This window comes from Onychomys torridus, chromosome 8 (assembly GCF_903995425.1).
Source record: "Onychomys torridus chromosome 8, mOncTor1.1, whole genome shotgun sequence".
Lineage (NCBI taxonomy): Eukaryota > Metazoa > Chordata > Mammalia > Rodentia > Cricetidae > Onychomys > Onychomys torridus.
In genome coordinates, this window is record NC_050450.1 from 61822479 (window position 1) to 61841895 (window position 19417).

The following is a 19417-nucleotide window of genomic DNA, read 5'->3' on the forward strand; positions in this document are numbered from 1 at the left end:
TCCAACCCCTCCTCCATTCATCTGTTGAGTTGTCCACCATGTATATATCCTTCACGCCACTCTGAGTCTGTCATTCTCCCTTCTTTTTTATTTTTTCAAGACAGGGTTTTCTCTGTGTAGTTTTGGTGCCTGTCCTGGATCTCGCTCTGTAGACCAGGCTGGCTTCGAACTCACAGAGAGCCACCTGGATCTGCCTCCCGAGTGCTGGGATTAAAGGCATGCACCACCACCATCCGGGCTCTCATTCTTCCTTCTTGATTCTACCATTTTGTCACCTGCCTTTTATCACTCATTCATCCATTCCAAAATCCTACACAATCTCAGCATCATTCTTCTGTTCTTTAGCTAATAATTTCCCATCTGTTGGTCCATCCATCCATCCATCCATCCATCCATCCATCCATCCATTCATCCATCCATCCATCTATCCACTTACCTACTTGCTCACTCATGTACCTTCCTGCTTACCCTTTCAACCAGCTGATAAATCAACCTGTAGACTTTGAGCCCTTTGTACCTGGGACACTGGAAAGTGTGTGTGACAGGATGGAGGGAGCTGGCCTTTCTTTAGCTCAGCTTGCTAATGGGCACAAGCATTTAGACTCTAAGGTGGGTCAAACAGTGTTTAGAGGGAGGGAGATGGCTTGTCTGGGAGTGGGAGCGGGGATGAAAGTTTTGTCAGTGTGGTAGGACAGGACAGGGAGGCCATGAGAAGCAGCAGGCACAAAGGCTCAGGGGCTGGAAAATTAGGCCACATTTGGTGGGTAGCTCTAGTGACTGTGTGGCTTTGTGGTTCATGGGCTGAGGATAGGATGGACGTGAGAAGCCTGTGGGAGGGGTCACCCTCACTGAGGGGTCAGTGGTGTCCTCCAGGCACAGGCCAGCTTCCATATCCCACCCCTGGACTCTGGCTGAGTTGTCAGATACAGAGTCCTCCCAGAATCCCCACTGGGGCAGTACTTCCTAGAGCCTTGAGTGAGGGCAGGAAGGGGATTAATTTAAGCTTGTCTTTTCTGTTGACTCCAGGGCATTGCCATTTTCCTGCTGAGACCCTCCGATCTGCAGTCCATCCTGTCAGATGCCTGGTTTCATTTTGTCTTGTAAGTTGGTCCCTTTGGTCTCAGCTCATAGGAAGGGCTGAAGACTCTGGAATAGGCCTCCAGCTGTGTCACCATGTCTAAGCATCCTGCTATCATTATGGTCCGGATACCCCTTCTGCCTCTTCTAGATAGAGATGCATGGAGATGTCTGTGAAGAGGATCAGGAGCCCTTAGGACAGAGGGCGGGGAAAGGCTGACTCCATCTCTCAGAGCCCCAAATGGCAGGCACCCTAGAGAAGTAGAGGCTTGGGCCATCCTGTTGGTGTTCGCACACAGCAGTGTGTCAGGGCGATCCCTTCCAGCCTCAATGATACTTTAAAGTTGCCATCTGAGACCGAGGTTGGTCAGGACTAGAAGGCTCCTGAGAAATCAGGCTCATCTACAGCCACCCCTGGAGTTCTTGGAGTAGGTTAGTAAGCCACACACCATGATGCAGTACCCCAGCAGTGTGAGAAGTCCAGCTGTTGCTGTGTTGATGGCCCTGGGCCCCAACGAGCCTCTCTGCATGAAGTCATATGCAGCTGACACTGAAGGCTCCTCTGACATCTCCTCCCCCTCCCCCCAGCCCCCTCCCTCCACCCTCGCCCTCGCCGCTGCTCTTAATGAGCACAGGCAGACTCAGCCTGGCTCTGTGGTAATGCCATGGAGGCCACAGCTGAAAATGAAGAATGCTGGTTCTACAGCTGTGGCACACTATTGATGTCTCTCTTTTGAATATGTCGGAGGTGGATGTTTCTAAGTGTGTGTGTGTGTGTGTGTGTGTGTGTGTGTGTGTGTGTGTCCGTCCCTGCCCTATGTATATAGGCCTGAGTTTGATGTTAGGTATCTTCCTCAATCATGCTCTGCCTTATTTTTTGAGACCCTTTGCTTTTTGAGACATGGTCTTTCACTGAATCTGGAGTTCCCTGATTGGCTAGACTGGCTGGTCAACAATCCAATCCTCATGTTTCTGCCTCTCCATGGGCTGATATGGTGAGCACTCACTGCCACACTTGGCTTTTGACATGGGCGCTGGGGATCTGAACTCAGGTCCTCATGCTCCTGTAGGAAGGTTTATGCCAGCCAAGCCATCTCCAGCTCCTACCTAGGAGTTTTATGGAGTGTGTCCCGGCTCTGGAGCAGTGGTTCTCAACCTGAGAGTCACGACCCCTTTGGAGAGTCAAACGACCCTTTCACAGGGTTCACCTAAGACTATCCTGAATATCAGATATTCACATTACAATTCATTACAGTAGCAAAATTACAGTTATGAAATAACAGTGAAAATAATTTTATGGTTGGGGTCACCACAAGATGAGGAATTGTATTAAGGGTTGCAATATTAGGGAGGTTGAGAACCACTGATCTAGAGGTATGAACTGAATTCTTCATCCCAAGGACAGGCTCAGTAAGTGGACAGGCCAGATAGAGACTGCCCCAGGATGCAGGGCACATGCATGCCTACCACTGTTGAGAAAGTCTGATAGCTCCAGAGAAGTCATCTTTACACAGCCTCTGGTCTTCCTCTGTTTTATTACGGTAGAGGAAGGTAGGGCCAGCCTTCTTCACTGTGGTCCTTAGTGTGGTTTATCAGGCCTTTGTTCCTCACTTGCAGGAAAAGCAAGCTTGCTGAGGCCTAAACTTGGTTAGATACTTTGTAACTGTGCAAACATTAGAAGCACAAGAGTATTTTCAACTAGGTGTCTGCAAAACTGCAAGGGTGGGCGGTGTTTCGGAGGATGTTTTCATCATGTATGTAGGAGGATGATTTCATCATGTATGTTTGTTGTATGCTATATTTATTGGTTGGAAAACTTTCAAATCTAACGTTTACCCTCACCCCTCCACCATTCCTCATAGTCCTCTACCACTTCCCCCTCCCGATTCCATGTCCTCTGTAGCAGGAATCTTCGAAGGTCTGATTAATAAGATCAAACCTCAGACCAGGTATTGGGGTGAATGCTGGAAGGTCAGAGAAGTAGAACAAGCCACAGCTTCCTCACCTCGCCAGTTTCTCAGCTGATTTTGTTTCCTCAGACTGCAAGCTTCTGAGTCCTCATCCAAATCCATCTCAGCTGAACTGTTGCTCCAAAGCCTAAAAGCTTAACCAGCCAAATGCTTAACCAGCCAAATGCTGCTAGTTTCTGGTCTTCACGCCTTATATATCTTTCTACTTTCTCATCACTCCCTGGGATTAAAGGCTGGATTTCTGGGATTAAAGGCGAGTGTCACCATGCCTGGCTGTTTCTAATGTGGCCTTGAACTCAGAGATCCAGAGGTATTTCTGTCTCTGTAATGCTAGGATTAAAGGCGTGTGCTACCACTGCCTATCCTCATGTTTCATATTGTGGCCATTCTGTTCTCTGATCCCAGATAAGTTTATTAGCATGCACAATATTTTTGGGAACCCAATACCACAGTCCTTCTTTTGTTTTTTTGGAGACAAGGTTTCACTATATGGACAAAGCTGGCAACCCCCCAAGGGCTATATCACCAAAGAAAATACTCCCCCCCTCCCTCCCGGCCATCAGCCATCAACTGCCAGTGTCTCCCCAGCTAGGGGTGGGACTTCGTGGGCCCCTCCCCTACTTTGCCGGGATTTTGGTTGGATTGATCTTGTGCGGCTCTGGGACATGCTGCCAGGGCTGCTGTGGTTCTGATACACCCCAGCCCGTCATACTCAGGAAACACTGCTTTGCTGCAGGCCTCCCCAACCTCTGGCTCTTGCAATCATTCTGCCACCTCTTCCACAATGACGTAGCACATAAAAACTAATGTCTTTAAAATACTTTAAAAATAGTTATTTAATTACATGTGCATGCATGTGTGTGTGTTGTGTGTAGTGTGTGTGTGTGTGTGTGTGTGTGTGTGTGTGTGTGTGTGTGTGTGTTGTGCATGTGTTATGTGTGTGTGGTGTACATGTGGTGTGCATGTGTTGTGTGTATGTGTGGTGTGCATGTGGTGTGCGTGTGTTGTGTGTTGTGTGGTGTGCTTGTGTTGTGTGTATGTGGTGTGTGTGATGTGCATGTGGTGTGCGTGTGTGTGTGTGTGTGTGTGTGTGTGTGTGTGTGTGTGTATGTGGTGTGTGTGTGCAGGCAGGGTGGAGGGCACATGCCATCATGAAGTCATACCATATATGGAAGCCAGAGGACACCTTCTATTATGTGAGTTCCAGGAATCAGACTCAGGTCATCAGGCATGGCAGGAAGCACCTTTACCACTCCAGCCATCTCACTAACCCGAAGCCTCCATCTTAACCACTTTCAAGCATAGCACAAAGCTGTGGAGTACATGTGGTTGTGCACCCAGCCTCCAGGTTGCTTTTCTCCTTGTAAAACTGAAACCCTGTACTGAGTGAATCACAACCCCCATCTGTCTTCCCCTCTGGCAACCACCCTTCTATTTTTGGTCTCTGATTTTGACCACTCTGGGTACTTTTCACATAAGTAGAAAGATGGTAACTGTCATTTTATAGCTGTCTTGCTTTGTTGAGCATACATCATACCTTAAAATGATAAAGGAGTAGTAGGCTTTGGGAGACTTTAAAATTATAATTAATTCTGAGTATGAATGTTGGAAGATTTGTAATTTTTATTAAAAATACACCTTTTACTAAATCATTACTCTACCCTAGTGTTTCTCACCTCCGTGTGGGAATTGTAACCATGTAGGTGATTTCCAAGCCATCGACCTGTGGGCTATATGCCAGAGTCTGTTGGCATCCTGGGTATGTATATATCTATTTTAAGTCCCTGTCAGGTTCAACCAGCCCACACTGGCCCTGCCTTGCAGCTAGTGATGCAGTTTCCACGGCATTCAGACCCAGCTGAATGGATGACAGACAGCCTTATTTGTCTCAGCAGCACCAGCCTCCAGGGTGACCCCTTTGAGAGCTTAAGGTTTGGGGGTTGAATGTTTCTGACTGCTGCTGAGAAGTAAGGCCCTTGTCTCCTGTGTCTCCTGAACAGTTTTGTCCAAGCTGTGCTTGTGATACTGTCTGTCTTCTTGTACTTGTTTGCCTACAAAGTATACCTCGCCTGCCTCGTGCTGGCCATGGCCCTGGGCTGGGCGAATATGCTGTACTACACGAGAGGCTTCCAGTCCATGGGCATGTACAGCGTCATGATCCAGAAGGTATGCTGGGAACTGTGCAGAGAGCCCTTTGAGAGCAGAGCATCCCCTTTTTCAGATGCAGAAACTAAGATCTGGAGTGATAATCACTAATCCAGCTCTTTCTCCAAAATGCTACAATCTTCATTTGGTTTTGATTGGATGTTAAATGTCCAGCCCTTAACTGGGCTTGTTGGGCATTGGATAGGAGCATACTTTATGAAGGAAATGTTCTGACTCTTGAGCTTCTGGAAAAATATCTAACAATTGCCCTTTGCGATACATGTGCGTGTGTATGCCTACATGAATACATAGAAAAGTGTATATACATTGCATAGGTACATACATGCGTTTGTCATACATTTTTACTCTATGAAGGATGTCACCAGCCTGTGGTTGCAGCTGACAAGTGAGCGCTGCTCCTGTCTGACCTGAAGGCTGGTTGATGTTTTACTTTGTGAGCAGTGATGTGAGATGAAGCACTGGAGACTTGGCCTCAAGCTTGTTAGGCAAGTTGAGAGCAGCTGCTTTGTTGAACTGGGTAACCGTTAGCAGGCACCTTCGGAAGGGTTGATAACATTCCTGTGCTAGTCATGATGTAACAGTGAGAGACAGCCTATTCTTAAAAATATCATATTTTAAGCAATGTTTTGAAAATTTCATACATGCATACAATGTATTTTGACCTGGCTCCTCTGCCTAACTTCCCCTCCCCTCGTCCACCCTCTTAACTTCATGTTTTCTTTTCTTAAAAAACCCACAAATATATATCCACATATGTACATAATATATAATATATATAAAACCACACGCACGCACACACACACACACACACACACACACACCGCTAATGATTCCAATTTGTGCTGCTCATATTCTCTTGGGTGTGGAGTCTTCCACTGCAATGTGGTCAACCACACAAGGCCCCACTCTTAAAGAAACACTGACCCTTTCTCCCCCAGAAGCCATCAACTGTCAATAGCTCCTCAGCTAGGGGTAGGGGCTGGTGAGCCCCGCCCCACTCCATGCTGGAATGTTGGCTGGCTTTTGTTCTCCAGGCATCAGTTGCAGTTCATTGGCACAGTGGTCCTGGCGTGTCCAGAAGACACTGTTTCCATCTGCTGGTCCCTGACCTTGTTCTTACGCCTTTTCGCCTGTTACCCCACAATGGTCCCTGAGTCTAGGGAGGGATATGATATCGATGTCCTACTTGTGGCTGAGCCTCTGCAGATACTCATTCTCTGCACTTTGTCCAGTTTGAGTGTCCGACAGCCCACGTTTTAAAGTTTAATCTGCCTTACCATTTTCTGGACCATTGTCTTGAATCTAGATGCAGACATCCAGAAAACAAAGAACATTTTGTTGGTAGGATTTAAATATTTGTAGCACTGCCAATTTTCATGGCATAAATATTCCTACCGTGGCGGACTTGCAGTTGCTGACATTATGTCTGTTAACACAGCTGGGAAGAGATGCGCAGCTGCACATTATTATATAGTATTTCCACTATCTGGTTACAATAGCTATAAATAATCCCCCAGACCATAGATAATTGTATAGTGTAGCAAAATAACCAGATATTTCTCAATTTTGAGTATTTATTATCTTATAATGTAGCTTAGTTATAAATTTATGTGACCAAAATTTTATTTTGAGACAGGTTCTTACTATAGCACTCAGGTTGGTTAGAAGCTCATGGGCTTCATGCCTCAACCTTTAGCATGCTTGGGTTATAGGCATGCTCCCCTATGTTTGACTTACATGATCGAATATTTTTGCAATAGATTTTTTCTCATTTTTTTTTACTGAGCTGCATTTGAAAATTTGTGTTCATTTAAAGTGTAGAATTAGGTATAGCTATATACTGTGAAGTGATTATCAATTTCAACTTAGTTAACACAGCCGTCAGGTCCCATAGCTACGTAGCATTTATATGTGTTAGAACATCGCAGACTTCTGCTTTGGGCACACTTCAACCACACAATCTGGTATTTTTCATGAGAGTCCCAGCACTTATTTATCTTACAACTGAATGTTTGGCTCACTTCGTCCTAATGGCTGTGGTCACAACACTCATGCATTTTCAACCATCAGCTTTTAGAAGTTGGGATGGGATGGCTCTGACATGCCACTGCTCCCAGGGAGGCCGGGATGTGAGACTTCATAGAGAAAGGCACAGGGTGACTCAGACCGTGTCCTGGGAGGTGAGGTTGAGGGAAGAGAGGCCTTGGGAACAAAGCAGGAAAGAAGGCTTCCTGGTAGCAGTGGGGCCTCAGTGGAGCCTGAGAGCATCAAGGGATGAGGAGGGGATGCAGAAGGGCCAGAGTGAAGGCAGGTTAGAGTGGGGTGCAGGGAGCTGGGTCACAGTGACTGTGGGCTCACATTGGAATCATGTCCGTTTCTTTGCAGGTCATTTTGCACGATGTTCTGAAGTTCTTGTTTGTTTACATCCTGTTCTTACTTGGATTTGGAGTGGGTAAGTGCTTCCCAACCAACAGTCACTCCCATGCTCTTACAGCACTTCATCCGGAAGGCAGAATGACAAAACACAGCAGCGGCGATCACAGTACTCGCCACATTGGTGTTTGCCAAGCAGAATCTTTTTCCCTTCTCTCAGCAACTTGACCAAGTGGGTGTCATCACCCTTGACTCCATGGATTAATTCATGGCTGTCACTCTTACCCATCCGGCCTGTGGTTTCCCCAGGCTTTCACATCTGGCACAATTTGAGATAGGCTCAGTAGGTGTTCCCACCCATTCTACAGATGGGGAAATGAGAGCTCACAGAAACTTGATGGGTCGTCTTCCACAACTAGGAGCAAGCTAGTGCACTAGGTTCCTCTGGCCCTCTACAGCTCGTGACCCTCACAGTTTGCTTCAGATATCTCTGCGAGAGCTTACAGCCTATGAGGGATCAGAGATATGGAGGCACTTTTTAAAAATCCAGTGGGAGCAGCATAACCCAACTTTATTTCTAACCACTGCACAGACAGATGGCATGTTTTTCTCTATATCAGTTTTGTGAGTTTTTCTTTCTTCATTTGGTGACTGTTAACTCAAATTAGGCAGCTGCTCTCATCTGTCTGGTGCCTTTTCTGGGACAGATGTTGCTTATTTACTTGGCCCTTCACTTGTTCGCTTTTCCTTCCATACATTCATTCACACATAAGCCCACCCATTCATTCACACATGAGCCCACCCATTCATTCACACATGAGCCCACTCATTCATTCACACATGAGCCCACTCATTCATTCACACATGAGCCCACCCATTCATTCACACCTGAGTCCACACATTTATTCACCCAGCGACAAAAAACTGCTGTGGTGTGTTGGATAGAAGAGAAAAGCATGTCCAGATCTTGTTCACAGGGAACTCACAATACAGCATTAAGAGGGGATGCAGGATCTCATAGTCCTGGGGGAGACTGCTCAGGCTGCACACAGCCAGAACCTTGGTCTCTAGGGATCCAGGGCCACACACAGGCTAAGTGGTAAGACAGACTGTGGATGAGTGAGGGCCAAGCTGGGGACACAGGAGGGGAGAAGAGGGTGGGCTTTAGTGGATAGGAAGGGCTTTCTGCAGGCTGGACGGGAAAACCAGCCTCATTAGGCTTCTGGGAAACCTGAGATGGGATGGAGAGGAGGAGAGATGGGTATTGAGAAGTCAGAAGGAGGAGGCAGCAGTGTACACATGCGAACACATGAGCTCTCTGAGTAGCCAGCCAGCAGAGAGCCCGAGACCACCCGTTTTGTGCCCCCAGCGCTGGCCTCGCTGATTGAGAAGTGCGCCAAAGACAAAAAGGACTGCAGCTCCTACGGTAGCTTCAGCGATGCGGTGCTGGAGCTCTTCAAGCTCACCATAGGCCTGGGCGACCTGAACATCCAGCAGAACTCCACCTACCCCATCCTCTTTCTCTTCCTACTCATCACCTACGTCATCCTCACCTTCGTCCTCCTCCTCAACATGCTCATCGCCCTGATGGGGGAGACGGTGGAAAATGTCTCCAAAGAGAGTGAGCGGATCTGGCGCTTGCAGGTGAGCTGAGCAGAGGCCCCTATAGGGACTCGGCTCAGCACTTCGTCTTGAGGTCTTGCGCGGCCCTCAGCACCAGTGGATCTGGGGCGCATCCTGAGAATCTTCTTAAGCCTTACTGCAGGTTCTTTGAGAACAGGGTTTCGCACAACAGCACATACAGGGAAATGCAGACTTTGGGGATGCTTTATTCATTGTTACCTGTGACATGTGGACACTGAGAGGTGACCTCAGAGCTAAGTCCTACCGCAACTTAATATGCCATGCTTTGTTGACACCTATGGGAGGCCTGCCCCTTTCTGAACAGAAATAGAGGAGGAGTGGATGGAGAGGGAGAAGGGAGGTGGTGGGAGAGAACAGAAGGAGAGTAGGGAGGGGGAATTGCAGCCGGATTGTAAAATGAATGAATGAATTAAATTAATAATAGTAATAAAAAAAGGTGACCTCAGGTTGAAGTAGGGGAAGCCAGAGTCTGGAACAATGAAAGTGACATTTCTGCTTTGTTCTATACTGGACTCCTCATTTCTCACTCCTGAGGACAGCTCACAGTGTGGGTCCTGTGATGATGACCAGATTTGTGAGCTGACTAGAAATGATGCTGCTTAGGAAGTGGTTGTTGGAAGTAGGGGTGTAGGAGGGGAACATCCTTTCAGATACCTGCAGAGCTGTCTGCAAGGGACGGACACACAGGGAGAGAAGCTTCCATTCAGCAAGAGGGTTCCAGTTACCAGAACCTTTTTAACTAGATTGTTAAAACTGTGGGAGACTGGACACATAAACAGGGAAACTTCCTGGGGGAGAGTGTGGGAATGTTTGACTTCTGAACACTTGCAGTCCCAGGATCCCAACATTTCAGTTAGGAGGCTCCTGACGTCCAGATATACTTTTTATGTCAAGCTTAAAGCAATTTAGCCATCTGTCCCCAAGTTTCTGCTTTCTCATGTTTGAATTCTGTAGACTACCTCAACCATCAAGACCTATGCATTAAGCACAAGTGAGGCTGGAGTGAGCTATTAGATGGGGTACCTGTGGGTCTACCCTCCTCTGGAGCAGGGCTCTTGGAGCAGGCTTAGAGAAACCAGTTTAGGTTTCTTTTTCTCCCCAGAGAGCCAGGACCATCTTGGAGTTTGAGAAAATGTTACCAGAATGGCTGAGAAGCAGATTCCGCATGGGAGAGCTGTGCAAAGTAGCAGACGAGGACTTCCGGCTGTGTCTGCGGTAACAAAGAGGGAAGGGCTGTGGGGCAGTAGTCTTTGAGGTAGGTAGGGTCAGCAAACGGGAGGTTGGAGCATTCCCATATCTGTGGCAGAAGAGGAGCTATGTAGAAACTGGGACACCCCAAATGTGTTTGTTTACTGAGATGTGATTGTGAAGTAGTGATTACTATGGCCACACATGCAGGATTAACGAGGTGAAGTGGACCGAATGGAAAACACACGTGTCCTTCCTTAATGAAGATCCAGGGCCCCTAAGACGGACAGGTACTATTGCTGGGAGGCGGTGTGAGATCCTCTTTGTAGACCATGTGACTTCATAGGAATCAAGACCAAGAGCCCTGGTTTTCCTACCTGAGAAACTGGAGGTCCTCCTCAGCTCTGACTATTTAGAACAGCTTTTGAAAATTGAGTGGTTGGGGGCTGGGGTGTAGCTCAGGCCTTGGGTTCAATCATCAGCACCACCAGGAAAAAGGATTGCACTAACACATAGGGACAGGGCAGAGTGATGTACTTCTAACCACCCTCTGTCTCTCTCTCTGCCCTATTCCCACAGCAGATTTGAACAAAATTCAAGATTCTTCCAGGTGCAATAGTAAAACCACCCTCTATGCATTTGATGAACTAGATGAATTTCCAGAAACATCGGTGTAGAAGAATGGCTTAGAGCTGGTATGAACACCGTGGTCTGATGCTGAGGTGCTGTGCAGAATGCTGAATTAGAAGCAAAATGCTCCTCGCACTGATTGGTGGCTGCTGAGGGGCAGGATTTGAAAGGAAAGCACCTTGGGTTTTGTGACTTGAGGGAGGTGAGTACAAACTTGTGACCAGCAGCCCTGAGTCTGGAAGTCTCCTGAAGTCTAGGGTGAGGCACCTGCAGGTCGGCTTGGCTCCAAGACACATGTGTTGGGGAAGGAAGGAAATGAGGTCTGAGGAGTGGACCTTCCCTCCTGCTATGGCCCTATTTTTGGAGCCAGCTGCAGCTCACAGATTCCTCCTTTACCTCCCCAACTATGACTACATCTCCTGAATTTGATCCTGTCCCAGAATGTGCAGAGGGCCTGAGCTAAGCCAGATCTTCTGGGGAAGAAGGGGAGTGAGCTATGGAAATGCCCTTCCAGAGCCTCCAGCAAACAGGAAACTGGACTCCATCCTTGGAATGAAATCCAAGGCTAAAACTGTCTCCAACCGAGAGACATTTTTTAAGTGAATTGGCACAAGGTTTTTATTTTTAGTTCAGAAAAGCCATTTCAGTTTTGAATGAAAATTACTTCAGATGAAGTAAGCCACTTTAAAAGCTGAGAACTAGATTTTAGGCTTTTGGACTAGATGTAAGTATTATATACTAGGTCTCAGGTAGCCAGAGTCAGGACAATAAGCTTTTCTTCACTTACATGAAGCCTGAGGGAGACACGCTGTGATCTGGGGGAAGGGTTTGGGCCTGTCCTCTTTCAGTCTCACCCAGTGCTGGCCTCACTTCATCTGAGACAGAAAGAGCAGTGATCTGTTTACAGGGTCTTAAAACTCGGAGGTGATGAGCACACGCACTGTTTCACATTGGGGGAATTCAGCAAGATACCTGGAATGCACTGCTAGCATACATTTTTGTTAACTGTGAATTTTGCATCTGTAGCAGAAGCCTTCTGAAGAAAGAAGGTCTGCCAGACTTGGGGCTTATTTTCATATCCTCAGCCTCAGATTTTTCAGCTCCTTGAAATTTCAGAGTCAGTTTGGGGATAGGAGAATTCTTCCAGTGACTAGAAATGCAATAACCTCCCTCCCCACTCTTCTGTTATTTACTAAAAGGATTCACATGGAAAGGTGTGAGATGGAATTATAGATCATTACAAAGATTTTTTTAAAAAAAATGTTAAATGGATCAGAAACAAGTTGGGTCTTTAGAAAACTTGGCATTTGGTGAGCTAATCTGACTGGAGACCAGGTAATGCAGTCCATTCTGACAGTCTTCTCCATTCTGGAAGGTTCTGTGTGCCAGCTGGGCAGGTGGAAAGTTGGCCATTCCATCCTGCATGGCCAGGTGGAGCACTGGAGACTGCCCAGACTGCCCAGTTTGTAGCAGCCACTGTCTGCTCGACCTATTGGGGTCTCTAGTGTTCAAAGATCACACTCAGGCAGGGAAGATGATAATGCATGCTTGTGTCTTTGGAAAAGAGAATGTTTGAGGGGACATCATGGGCCGAAAGAGCAGACACGTTCCCAATGGGCAGAAATGGTGACGGAAATAGATTAAGGTTGTGGTTCCGTTCGGGAAATGGCTGCCTCAGCTTTTGGAGGTATTCAAGAAATGAATACTTACGGGGGAAGATGTTGACGAAAGCAATCAGGTGATTTTAAGGTTCCTAGACATTCTACAAACCAGTATTATACATCTGGAGTCCCTCTGAGTTATCTTGAGCAGATGTCCTTGTTTGAAGTGTAACCACTGGCTCTAGGGAGCTAGGACTCCAGCTTTGCTTTGACTTGAAGTTGGTAGATGAAACCACTTAGCTCTGCATTTCCCACTTGGATGGAAGGTGAGGGAATTTGGAAGATAGAAACAATGAGCCAGACCTTCGTCTTCTTATGTGTTGTAGAGATCTGCTTTCTGTGGATCCAGATGGAATTTGTTGACAAAACCATTTCTGAACTGGATATTCATCTAAATGTGGGATTCCCCAAAGGCTTTTAGCCCAGAGGGTCAAGCTAAAGGGTTCACCAAACCAAGGAAGGGAAGCTTGACAAAAAGTGTCACTGCTCAAAAGGATCAAAATCCCTCATCATATGCCTGGACACTCAGGCTCGGGAATGAACCCAGACTTGTTCAGAGTCATGTCAGAGCAGGTGGGGCTAGGATGTCCTCATATCTGGGCCACAGGTATCCTTCTGCACAGCTTTTATCATTGGGTCTTTTTGTAGTTGGCACATTCAGGGGATAGTCTTTTTCCCCTCACATGACTTGGAAGTTAACATTGTCCTTACAACCCCAATGACAAATACATGTCAAATGTGCCTAAAGCCACACAATAACAACACAATAACAACAAAAACAACACACACCACTGACTCCATGGGCCTATCAGGACGTCTTAAAACTCCATGATTTACATTTCAGTAATGTAGGGGGAAGAGGTTTTCCAGGGATGGGATCGAGCATACCCAGACAGTAGTGGCAAACCCTGTTTTGACTGAACATTTCCCCAGGAAGAGATCTGTATTCTAGACATTAGGTCATGTGTCTGGAATGACACAGGTGCTTACCTTCCTTCCCAGTGTCGGGGGAAGGAGTAATAAATGGTACTGTGAAGTCATTGAACTCTTAGGCACCTGCCCAAGAGAGTACAGTATTATTGAGGTTCCTTTCCTTTCTCAGGGCCTGGTGACTGTCTCCTTTGGCTCTGGGTGAGGCTCAGGGAGACAGGCCCTCACCAGAGTCTGTAAGCCATACTTGACTTCTGCATTGACTTAGATGTTTTTAAATCTTATTTTATAGTTACTGTGACCTTAGTTCCAGATACAGAATTATCATCTTGTTCTCACTGGATGTGCCTGATTCTTGTAAAAATTAATTTATAGACTGTTCTTAGTGTTGTATGTGTGAAACTACATGTTCAAGAAATCATAAAAAGGAAGACTGCTTTGGTCTCATTGAGGAAATTGTTTTGATTTCTAATAAATATTTATTTTGTCATGCCATGGCCATGATTTTGTCTTTGCCTTGTATGTGTGAATATGAAGACCAGCTAGAAATCCTAGAGTGTTTCTTAATAGGAATGGGTAAAAGTAAGATTGGTGTTTGGATCTAAAGCATTGCTGCTGGATCCTGTTCAGTGGTGGCAGAGCCAGCATTCTGTGTTACATGTCACCTTCATGTAATGTCTACATCTCAAAGTGCATACACATCTGGCATCCTATTTGAGGATGGCAACTTTGTTTTAATTTTTAAAAAGATTTACCTTGGGGCTGGAGAGATGGCTCAGTGGTTAAGAGCACTGTCTGCTCTTCCAGAGGACCCAAGTTCAATTCCCAGCACCCACATGGCAGCTCACAACTGTCTGTAATTCCAATTGCAAGGGATCTGACACCATCTGTAGTGGTGGGTAGCCATCCCAGCCTTGGCCTGGAAGTTCCAACCCCCACTGAGGCTTTGGTAATGGTCACACCCACAAGGTGGGGCTGAGGGAGGAAGCTGAAGACCCAGGATCGAGAGGAGAGCTCTCTCTTGGTTCTGGGACCCTGGACGCTGGAGGTAGACCGAGCAGAGTTCTCCAGAGAACACCGCCAGATTGCACCATACCTTTGCCAGACCCTACAACCTATCCCTTCATTTGTAAGTTACCCCACAAAGTAAACCTCCCTTTTAACTACGTGGAGTGGCCTTAATAATTTCACCAGTAACCATCACACAGTTATACAGGCAGACAAAACACCAATGCACATAAAATAACAAAATAAATCATTAAAAATTAAAAAAGATTTATCTTAATTTATGTGTATGTGTGTGTCTGTGTATACACATGCACATGCATGTGCTCATGGAGGCCAGAAGAGGGCAGCATTTCTGGAGCTGGAGTTACAAGTAGTTGTGAGCTGTGTTGGGAATCCATCTCTGGTTATCTGCAAGATCAGCAAGTTCTCTTAACTGCCAAGTCAACCCTCCAGTTACTGATTCAGTAACTTTTGAAGTTATAGGAAATCACAGCCAGATGATGTTAGCTGTTCAGGCCTTCCAACTCCCTAACGCTATCCACCATATTTTGCTGGTTCTCTACCTGTCTTGCACACATGTAAACCCATGGCTTCTCCTTGAGACAAGAAGGCATAACTCCATGCTCTCTAACACCCAGGATTTCCATGATGAGGCAATGAGAGTTGCCATCAGACTAACTCTTACATTTGGGTATTTTCCATTCTTTTGGAATTCCCATAGGATGGGAATTTCTGATTTGAATCCCAAAACATCACTTTTGTGGTAATGGATTACAGAAATTGCAACTGATTTATTATCAGGTGGAATACTACATTTGATCATTTATTTACTTACTTTACTGAATAACTAAATTCAGAATAATTTCTTTCCTTCTATCTCTGGTTGAAAGGCAAAGAAGTGGGAATTGCACACAGTCACATCCCAGGTTAAACAGATTTTGTCCATAATCTAGGAATGATCTATGAATGATGATATTCTGGGTAGGCTGATAGAAAAGGCATGGAACACCTGTTGTAGGAAATACTTCTGTGACTGGAATGCCTAGGTCATTAGGCATGAACATTTTTATGGCTGCTGATACTGTGAAAAATTACCTGCTTAAAAGATCACTGTCTTTTTGGTCAGCTACATTACAAACCACAAGGGGGAGTGCTGAGCATCCTGTGACATCCTGGACAGGAGTTGACTCATCACGGACTGGATACCTGTTGAGGAACCACCCACCATCTGCCAAAAACTGTATCAGCTTCATGTGGTTGTGTTGGGGTGGAAGGTATTAGAGGGATCTATCTCTGCAGGTTAAGTGACAAGCCTCCCGAAGACAATGTAGGAGGGAATGTAGAGATACCAAAAAGCTTTGGGAGCCCCTAAGAAGCCATTCTCCTTTGGGCTTTTTGTGGGGGATGTGCACAAGGCCTTCAGACATGCTTTGGTCCAGTGGCCCCGGTGTGTTTCTGACTTGCACCTCCTAGTACCAAGGCCTTGATCATGGCAGTCTCTAGTGTTCCTCTCACTGCCTCTGCTCATTGGCTCCTCCTCCTGACTTGGTGACTGTCTGTGGCTGCCCATGGCTCCCCATTCCTGTCCCAGTGGTCCCCTGTGGTTTCAGCATCACCCAGGAGACTCAACAACACATTCTTCCAGAGAAGGCCTTCCAGATGGTTTCACACTCGCTGGATCAGTTCTCATTTGTCTGAGGAAACTTGCCAGGCTCCTGCTCTGTGTTAAGTGCTATGGATAGAACACGATGAGCTCTCCCAACTCTCTGTGTTCCAGTTTAATCAAAGACAGAGACACTGTCTCCTGCTCCAATTTTATTAATTATTGTTCTGGAGTTTTGTGAGGTGACAGATTGGTAGTGTCAATGTACTTGTTAGACACAGTGGTCCTACCTAAACCAAGTCACATTAAGAAAAAGTATCACTAGATCCAGGAAGAGTTGACATGTATGCTGGCTAGTTTTTATGTCAACTTGACACAGGCTAGAGTCATTGGGTAGAGAGAACCTCAACTGAGAAAATGCCTCCATAGTATTGGCCTGTAGGCAAACCCGTGGGATAGTTTTTTTTGATTCATGATTGATGTTGGAGGTCCCAGTTCACTGTGGGCCATGCCATGCGTCTTGGATGATGTAAGAAAGCAGACAGAAGGGGTTGGGGATTTAGCTCAGTGGTAGAGCATTTGCCTAGCAAGTGCAAGGCCCTGGGTTCGATTCTCAGCTCAAAAAAAAAAAAAAAAAAAAAAGGCTGAAAGCAGATCGAGCAAGCCATGAGCAAGCCAGTAAACAGGGTTTCTCATTGGCAATTGTTTCAGTTCCTGCCTTCAGTACCTGCCCTGATTTTCTTTGATGATGGACTGTAATATGGAACTATAAGGTGAAATAAAACATGTTTTCCTCAAGTTGCTTTAGACATAGTAATAGTTTTAGACATAGTTTTACCACAGTAATAAAAAACCTACCTAAGATAGGGGATGGACTTCTAAAGGAAGGGACAACATGGAAAAGCCCAGGGCAGCAGGGCACTTGTATCTGAGAACCAAAGAACCCAGCCTGTGCCCCAATTACTTGAAGCAAGGGGCCAAGTGACACGAAACTGGAAGGGTGGCAGAAGCCAGAGCATGCAGGACTGGTCCGGCTACGGCGAGGCTTTGAGGTTTTGCACCCAGGCTAAGGAAAAGCCCCAACAAGGAAATCAATGTTGACTGAAGTCTAAGGATAAAGAGGCTTGGGTTCCTATCATCTTGACCTTGGCGCCATCCAGGATCTATGCACTGAAACACTTCTGCTCTTCCGGGTGTTTCATGAGTCCATCAAGACTTCAACCCAGGCAGCTGGGTGCAGCCTTGCACTCACTGGAGATGCAGATGAAGGCTGAGCATGATGACTTAGCCACAAATGAGGCTCAGAAATCCGCAGAATGAAAAATTCCACCATCCAATGTCTACAACTAGAGAAAAATTTGCCAGAACAACAGCAATATCACAAATACTGAATTCTGTGTTTATTTCTATGTAATAAATATTCTTCCTTCCTGGGAGCTTAGGTGACTTTATAGAAAGACTTTGACATGAGTATCCAGGAGAACCGGAGTTCAAATCCTGATTTTCTTATTCGTTAACCTTGGATAAGATACTCATCTCCCAAAAACCTTGCTTCCCTTACTTTATAAAATGAGCATGGTAACACTTAACCCCATGGAAATGCTAAAAGTCTTCAATGAGATAGAATAGTTAAAGCACTTAGCTTAAGATGTAGCCTGTGGCCCCTTCCCATGGCTGCAAGCATGGGGGGACACAACATGCCCGGAGTTACTGTAAAAGGTAATAACCAGCAGGAATTCATCAGAGCTCTGGCATCCTTCCTCAAGAAGTCTGGGAGGCTGAAAGTCCCTAGAAGGAGAAACACAGTCAAACTGGCCAAAAAAAAAAAAAAAAAAAAAAAAAAAAATCTGCCCCCTGTGAGGAGAACTGGTTCTACACACGAGCTGCTTCCACAGCAAGGCACCTGTACCTCCACAGTGGGATGGAGTTGGCTCCATGGCCAAGATCTATGAAGAACAGCAGAGAAATGGTGTCAAGCCCAGGCACTTCAGCAGAGACTCCAAAAGTGTGGCCCACTGGTTCCTCCAAACACTAAGGGGGTCAAAAATGGCTGAAAGGGACCAAGATGGGAGCCCAGATCTCAGGAACAGAGAGATCTGGATAGGATCGCTGGACAGATGACAGCTTCCAGCAAGAAGCATTAGAAGAAAGAATGCTGGGTTAATAAATTTCCTCATTCATTTTATACCCTATAGTCAAGGATAGCTATTTCTTTCTTTTCTCTTGAGTTTTAACAGTATCTACCTAGTGCTTCTGGGGTCAGGATGGGGGTGGGGTGAGAGAAACCATAATGTAGCCATCTTTTTTGCTCATTGAAGAGAAAGCAGAATGCTTAAGTTACCATATTTGGAACCACGTGCCTTATAATTAGTTATGAAAACCTAGAGGCTAGTCCAGGTGTGGTGGCACAAACTTTTAATCCAAGAATTCAAGAGGCAGAGGCAGAAGAATCTCTGTGAGTATGAGAAAAGCTTAGTCTACATAGTAAGCTCCAGGCCAGCCAGGGCTACATAGTGAAACTCTGTCTCAAAATGAGACCTGGATCAAATTCTCATCGAAATAAGCAGAAGTTATAGGGGAGTCACCCAATATCTGTAGTGATCTGGCCCATAGGAAATTATGCAATTTTAGTCCAATACTCTGCTAAACAGTAAGTGTAAACAAAGATGTAAGCAGAATGTGTTCAGAAGGAATATTTATTACCTATTTTTGGTTTGCATCCGGGAGTATTGTTTTATGTACATTTTGCCCAGAAAGCTAATGTAGTTTGATTCTACGTGTCATTCATTTGTATGGTTTCAAAGCTAAAACATTGGGTTTTAGAGAATGTTTCATAAGGCTGCCTGGCTAATTTTAATTATGATGTAAGGCATATTGAAGGGACTAAAGACTGAGGCAGTCAAGAGAACCAAAGATACTTTGCATACTAAGACAGATGTTTTCTATTCTGTTCAGACTTCCTTGGCTCCAGTACCCTGCTATGTTTATCTCATTGAGCATCCTTCCCTCAAATATGCAACCACTCGTTCCATTGCCAAGTATCCTGTTGGTAAGTCAGACTTCCTACTGGCACAGGTAAAGAAAATATGGCCTAACTGAAACATAAAGAACATAATCTGGCTACTTCACATATCATTAATCTTATAATGATCAGGTGAGATGATTTA

The 19417-nt window shown here is 45.8% G+C and overlaps 1 protein-coding gene and 1 pseudogene across 2 annotated transcripts in view; both read left to right on the forward strand.

The window, feature by feature from the left end:
- The window catches only part of Trpv3 (transient receptor potential cation channel subfamily V member 3), a 31787-nt gene extending 17647 nt beyond the window's left edge, over positions 1-14140 (forward strand). The window contains exons 11-17 of one of the 2 annotated variants that reach the window (XM_036197022.1): positions 1027-1100; positions 5048-5213; positions 7599-7665; positions 8956-9230; positions 10333-10445; positions 10629-10708; positions 10998-14140. In XM_036197022.1, the coding sequence (XP_036052915.1) occupies positions 1027-1100; positions 5048-5213; positions 7599-7665; positions 8956-9230; positions 10333-10445; positions 10629-10708; positions 10998-11095 (873 nt within the window). In that variant the 3' untranslated portion in view covers positions 11096-14140. The remainder of the gene's footprint in view (positions 1-1026; positions 1101-5047; positions 5214-7598; positions 7666-8955; positions 9231-10332; positions 10446-10628; positions 10709-10997) is intronic. The other variant, XM_036197023.1, reaches the window with a different exon arrangement.
- Positions 14141-17412: 3272 nt separating this feature from the next.
- On the forward strand, positions 17413-18394 carry LOC118590327 (annotated as a pseudogene).
- The last annotated feature ends 1023 nt before the right edge of the window (positions 18395-19417 follow it).